The 12,618-nt window shown below is 36.0% G+C and overlaps 1 protein-coding gene across 5 annotated transcripts in view; it reads right to left on the bottom strand.

The window, feature by feature from the left end:
* The window catches only part of PLXNA4 (plexin A4), an 821,522-nt gene that overhangs the window by 94,168 nt on the left and 714,736 nt on the right, over positions 1–12,618 (bottom strand). For all 5 annotated transcript variants that reach the window (XM_056573183.1, XM_056573186.1, XM_056573184.1 and 2 more), the window contains 4 exons: positions 11,577–11,816; positions 10,523–10,669; positions 5,921–6,155; positions 241–383 (listed from right to left, as the gene is read on the bottom strand). In XM_056573183.1, coding sequence (XP_056429158.1) covers positions 241–383; positions 5,921–6,155; positions 10,523–10,669; positions 11,577–11,816 — 765 coding nt within the window. The remainder of the gene's footprint in view (positions 1–240; positions 384–5,920; positions 6,156–10,522; positions 10,670–11,576; positions 11,817–12,618) is intronic.

Here is a 12,618-nt window from a genome sequence, read left to right as displayed (position 1 = left end):
TTTCATGTTTATTCTTTTATTTTAATTGTATTTTTTTCATTAATGTTTCCTTCTTGGCATTTGCCATGTAAATAAGTGATATATATTATACAACATTGGTGTTTTACTCGCTTTATATATTTCTCTTTGTGTTTACTGTATATATAAAAATTCGATAAAAACTATTGAACCAGATAGCAATAAAAGGTCCACTTTAATATACTTTTAGCACATCCTTTTATAGAGTATATATGGAAATACCTCTAGGTCTCTCAATACAGGATGATCCTCAATGCCAGGGAACAACACTCTCATAGTATAGGTACGATAATCCAAGAAAGGAATGCCAGCTCCATCCAGGTCACTTGTCAGTTCATGGATATCTGTCTGTAATTCAGCAAATGCTAAAAAATAAGTAAGAAAGGTTGAAATGGTTTGAATGGTTTAAAGGAAGGTTGATTTTTCAATACTGAAATAAAATTCTTAAAGGGGTACTCCGTCCCTAATACATCTTATCCCCTATCAAAAGGATAGGGAATAAGATGTCTAGTCGTGGGGGTCCTGCCACTGGGGACCCCTGCAATCTCATTAATCACCCACCTTTGAGAGCTCTCCACAGCGCTGGAGGCTCCGAGTGTGTAGCGGAACGACCATGGGGCCGGAGAATTGTGATGTCATGACCCCGCCCCCCATATATCATGCCCCGCCCCATCAATGCAACTCTATGAGAGGAGGCATGAAAGGGGTCCGTTGGAGATCCAGTAGTTCACTGGAGTTTAGGTCTCTGAGCGCAAAAAACGAAACCCTTTATGAGACAACGCACAATTGCAATGTTAACTTAGCCCAAATAGCAGAGGTCAGACATGTACGGTACAAAAAAAAAATTCATATGGCTCTTGATACGTTCTGGTGTGATCAAGTATATATGGTTTTCCACAGGATTGCTGTGCATAGTAATAGTTATAGGGGTACTCCGGTGGAATTTTTTTTTAAATCAACTTGTGCCAGAAAGTTAAACATATTTGTAAATGACTTCTATTTAAAAATCTTAACCCTTCCAGTAATTATCAGTTACTGTATATTACAGAAAAATTTGTGAAGCTCTTTTCAGTCTGACCACAGTGCTCCTTGCTGACACCTATGTCAGGAACTTTCCAGAGCAGGAGAGGTTTTCTATGGGGATTTGCTTCTAATCTGGACAGTTCCGAACACGGACAGGCAGCAAAGAGCACTGTTGTCAGACTGGAAAGAACTGAACAATTTTCTCTGTAGTATCGGTAACATCTATAGCAGCTGTTAAGTTCTGGAAGGGTTAAGAAGTTTTAACAGAAGTTATTTACAAATCTGTTTAACTTTCTAGCACCAATTGATTTGAAAACATTTGTTTTTCACTTGTTTCCACTGGAGTTCCCCTTTAAACGACAAAGTCACTCTGCCACATCTGTATGTCAGCTGAATCCTACAATTAGAAATGTCGCAATGTAACTAAAAAAACAATAGGCAAGAACGTGTCTTTAATAATATGAGTTGATGGTATCATATTTATTAATTAAAACCAAACTAAAATAAATGATTTATCTATTTCCAAAATATTACAAATTAAATGTAATATTTTGGGGTGGTGTGGTTCAGTTTATTTTTATTATTAAAATACCACAATTTTCCATTGTTATTGACTATGTCACAGACAGGAAACTGGAGTCCAGTTTAATGGAACAGACATAAATTAAAATTTAAACGCTATTTCATGTTTAGTAAAAAATAAAGAAAAAGAAAAAAAGAGTATAAGAAAAAAACGAAAAAGGAGTAAGGTGGAATACAGAGGTTAGAACAGTGTTTTCCAAACAGGGTGCCTCCATATTTTGCAAAAATACAACTCCCAGCATGCCTTTGGCTGTCTGGGCATGCTGGAAGTTGTTGTTTAGCAACTGTTTGGAAAACACAGGACTAGAAGAATGAGAGACAAATAAGAAAGAAATAAAGCGACTAAGAAAGGACAAAAAAAAAAGAGACAAAACATGAGCAGGACGTGTGGAAAAATAAACCAGAATCCTGGGTTTAACACTTTAATCTTCACAGTGTCCATAAAGCTGTGGAAAGCTTTCCCTGCCTCCACGACACCAAGTTGTCATGACAACACATTATTGCCTGCTTTACTCTCGCCGATAACATTGAAAATAAAATTGAAAACAGGTTGAGGCATAATAATAAAATACTTTAGGTGAAACACTTAAAGGTCGTCACATTGAACCTATTTTGAAAGTATGTATTTGTTAAGCATTTCAGTTAAATGTTTTTGAGAAACTAATTTAACATGTGCCTTGACTTTACTGACATTCAATAATACCCAATCAGGCCCGGCATTGTAATATGTTTAGAACTAATAACGCACGAGTTAAAGAATGGTATGAAAACATATACTTTATTTTATGAAGGTGATTAAACTCTTAGAAAGCCTTTAAAATGTTTACAGCTGGGCACCAAACCTCCTATAAAGAAAGGAGCCCGGGGGGAGATTTACTAAGTTCAATATTTAACCAATATAAAACATATATTATATATATATATATATATATATATATATATATATATATATATATATATATATATATATATTATGGAAATCTTCAAACCATTAAAATGTTTTACATAGAGGTGATTATGGATAGTATTTTACTCTTCAATACAATGTCTATTTTGTCAATGGAGATTTCATCAAAATGAAAAAAAAATTAAATAAAAAAAATAAAAAACACAAATAATTACATTCTTTCAAATAACAGCGGAAGTATTAAGAATGAGTATGCCCCCATCCCCAAATCCTTAAGGACTCAGGGCGTACCTGTACGCCCTGGTCCTAATAATGGTGTTTAAACCCTTCTAATGAGCAGAGAACAGTTTAAACTCCATGGGTCCCGACTGTTATCAGCAGCCAGGACCCAGGGTTAATGCCGGGCACGGACGATCGGGTCGATGCACGGCTTTAAACCTTTGGACCCTGCAATCAAAGTTGATCACAGCATCCTAAACTAAGCCAAAAGTTTCTGATCGAGACTATCAAGACATAATCCCGATGTCCCGATCAGCTTACTGGACGAGGTTAACCCCTTCCCTAATAAAAGTTTAAATCACCCCACTTTTTCCCATTTTTTAAATAAAATAATGTGATAAAAAATTAAAATAATCATGTCTTACCGCCGCGTGTCCAAACTATTAAAGGAAAACAGTCAGATATTTTCTCCCGCACTATCCACTGATACTGGTGGATAGTGCGGGAGACGCTGATTAAAATGAGCCCTACCTTGATCTGATCCGCCCGGCTGTTCGCCCGCAATTGTTGTTTTTTTCTATGTGTATATCTTGCTGAATCTGGCACGGGTGGGGCTTCTGGGGGTTATCTGGCACTGACGTCAGTGCCGCTTATGAATATTCATCCCCCTCCCTCCAGTTCTCCCTCTCTTCGCCGCTCCTAACTGAAGGGAGGGGGGATGAATATTCATAAGCGGCACTGACGTCAGTGCCAGATTACCTCCAGAAGCCCCGCTTGTGCCAGTTACAGCAAGATATACACATAGAATAAAAATACAATTGCGGGCGAACGGCCAGGCGGATCAGGCCAAGGTAGGGCTCGTTTTGATCAGCATCTCCCGCACTATCCACCAGTACCAGTAGATAGTGCAGGAGAAAATATCTGACAGTTTTCCTTTAAAATATTAGGTTAGCTAAACCGCACAATTGATGGTGTATGTGTAAAAAAATACCAAAGTCCAAAATTGTGCATTTTTGGTCATTTCAAAACAAGCCCATATAAGGGTCTGTAGGTGCAAAATTGAATGTGTTATGATTTTTAGAAGGGGAGGAGGAAAAAATGAAAGTGCAAAGACGAAAAGCGAAAGTCCTTAAGGTGAAAATGGTCTAAGTCCTTAAGGGGTTAATACAGCTACTTTACTGTTTAATAACAACACATTTGTTTTGGCTTTGCAGCACCCTTGCAATCAATTTTGTTATTTGTATGTTTGAATTTTTGTTAAAGGGGTTATTCAAGATTAGAAAGACAGAGCTGATTTTTTCAAGAAATAGAACCACCCCTGTCCTCGGGTTGGGTGTGGTATTGCAGCTCAGTTCCATTAAAGTCAACAGAGATAAGTTATAATACCACAAACAGTCTGAGGACAGATATGGTGCTGTTTTTGGAAGGAATCAGCTATTGGGGAGATTTATCAAAATCTGTCCAGATGAAAAGTTGCAGAGTTGCCCATGGCAACCAATCAGATCACTTCTTTCATTTTGGAAAGGACTCTAAAAAATTAAAGAAGTTATCTGATTGGTTGCTATGGGCAACTCAGCAACTTTTCATCTGGAAAGGTTTTGATAAATCTTCCCCCTTGGGTTTGCAATCTGGAAAGGCACCGCAGAATTCTATGGTTGCTAAATTATGACTATGTACAATGCAACAAGCAGGTGGTACAGAAACATAATACAGTAGTACACATTCACCTTTACTTTCAGCAAATATTTTATAATACAGATCCCTAAAACATACAAATTCAAGTTTTTGTTTCACCAAATTTGTAAAAGTTAGAATCAAAATTTCGCTGTATTAACGGAGTTATCTCCATCTCCCCTATCCTCAATGTTTCTATTCCTAGATAACTCCTTTAATACAGTAAAACCTTGATTAAAATTTGATGAAACCTAAACTTGAATTTTTATGTTTTATGGATCTGCACTATAAAACTCAGCAGAAAGTAAAGGTGCGCACCTAGTGAGGACTGTCTAGGTAAATGGTACAAAGTAAAAGCAAATGGGTCCTTACCCTTGGGTGTTGCGCTAAGAGCACAACACCTACAGTGGTGTCTGGAATGAATGAATAGCCGGACAGCTGCCACGAGGAACTTCCCGGGGTGACGTCAGTCTCACCGGTAATGAGGCATAGATAGAAAAATTGAAAAGGTGTTCCCCTCAATGACGGTGCTAGTCCATGGATAGATAGATATACATTTATTGAAACATAAAAAGCAAAGCGTTTCAACCCCGGACAGGGGTCTTCATCAGGCATAATATGTATTACTATGCCTGATGAAGACCCCTGTCCGGGGTTGAAATGCGTTGCTTTTTATGTTTCAATAAATGCATATCTATCTATCCATGGACTAGCGTCGTCATTGAGGGGAACACCTTTTCAATTTTCTACCTATACTACTGTATTATGTTTCTGTACCACCTGCTTGTTGCATTGTACATAATTTAGCAACCATAGAAATCTGTGGTGCCTTTCCATATATATCAGACACTTAAAAATTAAGGCACACTCTCCTGCAAGTAAGGCTGCTTTAACACTATAAAAATACTTCTGTTATAAACGTCCATCATAAAAATTTAGAAAATTGTCCGTTAATCGGCCGTTAGAAAATCCCATTATAGTCTATGGGATTTTTCTAATAGCCGTTTTAACCTGTTATCGCCTGTTATTAATAATTGCCGTTATTTTTTTGAAGGGTGAATGAACGGAAGAAATAGTGCATGCACTATCTCTCCCGTTTCTTGGTACTATATAAAAAATATTATAATATAAAATAATAATAATGATAATATTACAATTATTATTATTCTCACTGGTATAACTGCTAATATCTCCAATGCCTTACATGGCTGCAGTGAAGAAGTGCTTTTCTCTCAATGCCAATGCTGCAGTCGATCACTGGCCTCAGTAGTCTTGGGAGTCTACGGATGAGGTCAGTGATTGGCTACAGTGGGGACATGAGTATATGGGCACATCATTGCTGTAGCCAAAAAAAAAACTATTGGGGGACCTAAGCAGTATAGTTTGGTTTTTACTATATCAAAATCCCGAGTGGTAAATAACAAGTTGGAAATACTTAGCTATGGTTTTTTGAAGAAAGCCAGTTAACAAGAAATGATCTGGTTGCCAATGTCTTACCTTCTTTGCACTCAAGTGCCACTCTTGATTCCAGGTTATCCATCTGCATTTGCAATCTTTTAAGAGTCAAGTCACTTTCTCTAGATTTTCGTTTGTAGGCTATGAGCACTGCCACAATGAAGATTATTAGTAGTCCACCAGCTGCTGCAATACTGACAATGGCTGGTACACTGAGAGGGCTATCAGGTGTTATGTAAACCATGCCAGGAGAAAATTCCATCCCACCAACTCGAGCCTATATGAATATTAAAAATTAGAGAATTAAGATAAAAATTATTAAAGTATATACAATGTAAAACCTAAGCCATAACAAAAAGTCATTTGTTTATAATTGTGCCACTCCATGCTTTGAAATGCTAGCCCTTATAATATAAATATTGATGATTATTATTATTATTATTATTATTATTATAATGTTGTTAAATTATATACACCAAAAGCATGTTGGAAATGCAAGGTTGAAGGTATAACCCAGAATAAAATCTAATAGCAATGCCACTTTCAGGTAGATCAGCTATAGAGTATTGGTTGGTTTATTGTAGACTATGATATGATACCAAAGCATCATGTTTGCTTGCTCCTAAGATATTCCACTGTCAGCTTAATACAAAAGATGTTATATACAAACTTTTCACCAAGTTATAGATGTTATTAATAGAGACTCTCTGACTAAGCCCCCTGCAGTCCACCAGGCGGCTAAAACCACAGGAATACAGTTATGACAAAACTATCTGCTACGTCAATAGTCCAAGCAAAATCCCTAGAGCTTAGTGAGACGTGTTAGAGATCACCTTTATTGTTCTTAGTGATAAATACATATTGGAATTTTCTGAGAGATTAAGAGACGGGTTCTGCACTTAAGGTTGCTAGACATGCAGAGATTTTTCACTTTTTCAATAAGCTAAAAAGAGTTTGTTGCTTCTTTTTAATTCTAAACAATCTTTAAGTATATACACAAAGATTTGCCACAAGCACCCAAGTGATCTAACCAATGCTTTTTAACAGTTAGACCTGAATTACCCTCTGAGCAAATAATGTATTTTCATGTCACAATTCTACAAGTGCGCTCAATTGAAGCAGAAAATGTCCAATTTATTAATAACCTCTTCAGCAAATGCAGAAAAAATTCTGAAAAAACATTTATTACACTTAGTACAGTTATCAATGAGAAAGATACTGCAATTCAAATGATCCGTGAGTATCTCTAGCAACATAAACTCGGAGAGAGAAATTTATCATTGTCTGCGCTAGACACAGACTGAAAAGTCGGAAAAGTTTGTTTAAGCTGCGATTTTGTTCCAACATTTGTAACTCTTTGAACTTTACGACTTGTGCATGAGTGGGCGGAGCTTGATGGAAAGGCAACACCAAATTAATGTAGCGTAAATTCTTGCTAAAATCTACGCTAATGCAGAGCTAGCGCAGATTTCAGAAGCACGACTCATGGACTGCTTTAGTGCTTGACTTGTGTACGTCTCTTAATAAGTCAAGGAAGTGGAGAGCAGCGCACTTTGAGGTTAAGACTGGTCTTCATAATCCTCCCCTCCCAATATCTAGCCTGAATGTATGCTATAGTATGAAAGGCTCATCGGTTCCTATACCACACTTATGTTTTTCTAGGCAAAAGTTCTTTGATTGAAAAGTATAGCCAACTACACCTTATAAAACAAGAAAAAGCGTTTTGCAGCCAGGATGGCCTACGATAAGAGGGGCTGGTGAGTATGTGCGCCAGGGCTTTTAAAGGGGGTAATCCAACGTTTTATTATTATTTATAAAAAAATAATATGGTGCTGGGCGAGGGTCTTTGGAAAATGTCCAGCAACACGGGCTCTCTCAAAAGCAGGGAAAAGATTGGGGGACTAAACAGGATAGAATGGAAGCTGCTGGGGAATGGGGCTAGGTAAGTATGTTCTTTTTTCCTAATCCCCCCACCGCCTTAGCACCAAATTATTTATTAAGCTTTTTTTTTTTGTATTATTAAACACTGGATAGCTCTCTTAATTCTATTTTGCAGTTACACCCATAGTGTGAAATGAACCCTATCTTATCCTCAGCATGTGGCTATACAACCAGTACAATCAGCAAGCCATGCTGAAAGAAAAAAACATATGCAGATGTAAATCTGAACCAGCTACTGCTTATATAGTTTGTGAGCCCCAATGGGGACAGAGACAGAAGTTATGACATTCTCTGCACAGCATCGCTAAACAAATAGGTGAAATTAAACAAGTGATACATAAATACATATTTTACTATTACTTATATACAATTAAGCATCTATATCCTCTCAGTAAATTTACCAAAGAACACAGAGAGTTAACTTTATTACAGTATTTCTATGGTAAAAGGAGACAGGCTTGAATATTTCAATAAGCATTAAAGCCTAAACAACAAAAACTGTATATAGACAACTGATAAAAATTGCAGACTATTTTATATCCAACAGAAAAGTTCAGCTGCCCTATTGCATGTCTGGGATTAAATCAGCTTTGGCCTTTGGACAATAGTAGAAAGTCATTGGGATGGATATGACAGTGTGGCTGTATATCAGAGACAAGATACAATAAGCTGAAATCTGTCCAAACTTATCTATCTTTCCTTTACCAGCATTTCTAAGTGATAACCTTGTCTCCTTTGATTTGCAGCGAACACTTTGGCACACCAATAGTTTTATGTCTACTTTAATGGCAAACCATTTAGCTCCCACTGAATGCTGGGTGTCATATTAATGAAAGCCGTTACCATGTTTAATGTTATTATCTTCATACTATGCATAATTTATTCTCAATAGGTTTTTGTATAACTTTTATTAACCTAGGGTGGATAAGGTCTTCCTACTAAATTAATAAGAAGGAAGAAGTCTCTGAAATTGGATAATAGTAATAATAACAGTAGTAGCTACAGCGAACCTCTCGCTCTCCTTAAAAAAAATTGACATTAAATGTTGAATGAATAAAAATACACAGTGTCTTCCTTTTTCCTTCTATATTTAAGTGAAATGGTGTCTTACTTCCCAGAGTACGCTATACACAGTGTACTTCAGTAGTCTGCCAAACATCCAATGATCATTGCTGGTCCATTAAAGGGGAGGAGGAGTCTTAAGACTACTGAGGCACACTGGGGCACTTAATTAAGACCGGCATTTCACATGCCGTTCTTACCTAAACCCCCACCAGTGTGACATCACATTGGATTTATCAAGAGCTACATGCTTCTCGATAAATCCAAGCACATGGTTTATTCCCCATGTTCCTGTGAATGAAATATATGCCAGATCAGGGCTGACATACCTGAAAACTAAAACTTACGCCTGTGTGCAGGCACATGTTTCAGCAAATCCAGCAGGCACGTGGGGTGTGTGCAAATCTGGATTTGCAAAATGTTTACAACTTTTTTTACACCTGAAAGCAGGCGTTAAAATCTAATAAATTTCCCTCACCGTCTAGAATAATCTAAAAGGCATGGGGGAAAAGGAAGGGAACCAAGTATTTTATCTTTACATTTATCAATTAATATATATTAAACAGTCAGTATAAGCTACTGAATGAACAACCTGAGGTGCGATAGTAAAAATAAGTATAATGCATACCTACAGGTTTCCATTCCCTTTCAAAAAGGATTACCAAAATTACAGCGCAATCGAAAAGTCTTAAGTATTTTTTTTACATTTTGTTATGTTGCAGCCTTGTGCTAAAATCAACTAAATTCAAGTTTTTCCTTTCACTCTGCATTTAATACCCCATAATAAAAATGTGAAAACATAATTCCTGACATTTTAGCAAATGTATTAAAGGGGTACTCCGGTGAATTTTATTTTTTTTTTTTAAATCAACTGGTGCCAGAAAGTTAAACAGATTTGTAAATTACTTCTATTAAAAAATCTTAATCCTTCCTGTACTTATTAGCTGCTGAATACTACAGTGGAAATTCTTTTCCGTTTGAAACACAGAGCTGTCTGCTGACATCATGAGCACAGTGCTCTCTGCTGACATCTCTGTCCATTTTAGGAACTGTCCAGGGTAAAAGGAAATCCCCATAGCAAACATGCTGTTCTGGACAGTTCATAAAATGGACAGAGATGTCAGCAGAGAGCACTGTGGTCATGATGTCAGCAGACAGTTCTGTGTTTCAAAAAGAAAAGAATTTCCGCTGTAGTATTCAGCAGCTAATAAGTACAGGAAGGATTAAGATTTTTTAATAGAAGTAATTTACAAATCTGTTTAACTTTCTGGTACCAGTTGATTTTAAAAAATAAAATAAAAAATCACCGGAGAACCCCTTTAAGGGATAACTAATATTTTGCATAGACATAAAACATATTCAGACACTTTACTCAATACTTAGTTGAAGCCCTTTTGGCAGCAGTTACAGCCTTTAGTCTTCTTGTATGATGCCACATAGTACACTTTGTTTTATATATTTTGAAAATGTGAAAAGTAACTTAATAATAATTAGTAATTATCAATAATAATGAGAAGTTATAGTTAGTTAAAAATATATTATTTCTCTTATTATATCAGTCTGAGATCTCTTTTATATATAGACTTTATAACAAATATTCTGAATTTGTTGCAATTCTTTAGGGGTCATTCAGGTGCTTACCATTACTTTGTGACGACCGGTGAGATTTGGGGACTCGCACAGAAGTTGGACATCAGACACTGTAACCGTGCATGGTTTCTCCCCAATGAACATGAAATACTTCAGTTTCATATTGCCTCCAGCAACTGGTGGAATTAAATTCTTTCCCTGCAATAAAAGGTAAAGATAAAACATAAGATGTCAGAAATTTGTACCAATAATGCTATAAAAATTTTTTAAAAAGTCCATACGATTCAAATTGCTGATTCTTTCATTTACTTTTATTTTTATTGATTGTTACTTTCTACAAAACTCCTTTACATTTTGGAAATGTGTTTGCTTTGTATTGGCAATATTTAAATTTTTACTAACTCATTTTTCTATATGAGGTCATTCATTAAAATATATATTTTTTTTATAGCCTACAGTAGGTCGTAATTATAAGATTTCCCAAAGAGAGAATGTTTTTGTGTATTGCACATAGAGTTGGGTCCCAAGCTTTTTGATATGTATATGCCCTCAAAGATTATTTGCATGCAGAGTGTCTTGAGACAATCCACAAGCTGTAATCTATTGACTCAATACTGGGGAAAAAAAGAGAAAAATATCTTGATATATATATATATATATATATATATATATATATATATATATATTAAGGTATAAAGCGATGGCTAGCCAAGAGGCCTTGTACCAATAGAACTTACTGTACATTCAGCTCAGATGTTTTAACATAGATAATAGAAACACATTTTCAAGGGCTGACAAATCACCTTACATATATTATGTTGCATATATCTACAGTCAAATATCAACCTGGTAAAATAAGGAAATCATGAGAAAATATAACCAACATTACAGCACGTATTCTAGTGAAGAGTAAACATAACACCTAATAAACAGCCTAAAGTATCTTATTAGTCATGATGTGTTAGTAATGATCTTCTATAGAACTATGGGCTAAACTGTGCTACCACTACACAAAAGATGCAGTTACCCTACCAATCTGTATCTGCTTCATTCAGGGAATACACATCTTAAGTTTAATAGTCTGGACCTCCACCGATTCAGTTACCTTTAATATAATGGGGCTTCCTGGCTTTAGTTCCATAATCCCAGAAGGGTTGAAGGATTCAAACACTGGATCTGGATAATACGTGAAATTGGTTTTATTGAGGACTAATAATGCTTGCACATTGTCCATGATGAAGCCAAACTCCTCTGGTCGCTCTGTGATATCGGGTTGGTTGTTAGAATTTACTGCCACAGCGGGAGCTTGACAGGTCATCTCTGTAGAGTTCAGCACTGTACAGTTCTGTGCAATAATAAAGAATGCATGTTAGTGAAGGTTTAAAGGGAACATGTCATCAAAAGAAAGAGCTATATTTACCTCAACTCAAATATTTAGCATCATTTTTAAGATTGTTAAATTTGTTCAATGCTATTGCCTAAATTAGAAATATATATACCGGATTCACCATTAACAAGTGATGATCACAGCTTCTACTTTCACAGACCACAGACACTATTACATATCTTTAGAAGACTTTTCGGGAGATTTATCAAAACCTGTGCAAAGGAAAAGTTAACCAGTTGCCCATAGTAACCAATCTGATTGCTTCTTTCATTTTGCAGTGGCCTTGTTAAAAATGAAAGAAGCGAGCTGATTGGTTGCTATGGTCAACTGGGCATTTTTTCCTCTGGACAGATTTTGATAAATCTCCCCCATTATCTTTATACTCATAGGGGGTTGGCACTTCTGCTATAGTTTTTGGTGCACATAAAAAGAGTAAATCCCATAGGAATCTGATATAATAAAAGCCAGTACAACATAAAAAGCAAACATGTCCAATTCAATTTGTTACAAATAGATTTTTCTTTAATTTTCATAGTTATCATACGAAAAAAAACTAAATCATATATTCAAACAAAACAGATAATCCGAATAGACAATATGATTGATAAGAAGTTAATGACTAAAATGCAGAAGACTAAAATGATGAAAAGGAAAACAAATATTTTCATGACATTTCTCCCATGCATAATGCAGAGGGAGACTGCAGACAGCGAGGATTTTGTTTATGGTTTTAGGAGGAGGCGGAGCAGATCTGATGACT

The sequence above is a fragment of the Hyla sarda genome, chromosome 4, assembly GCF_029499605.1.
Source record: "Hyla sarda isolate aHylSar1 chromosome 4, aHylSar1.hap1, whole genome shotgun sequence".
Taxonomy (NCBI): Eukaryota; Metazoa; Chordata; class Amphibia; order Anura; family Hylidae; genus Hyla; species Hyla sarda.
The sequence above is the reverse complement of the archived record's forward strand: the minus strand, read 5'-3'. Positions and strand labels throughout refer to the sequence as shown.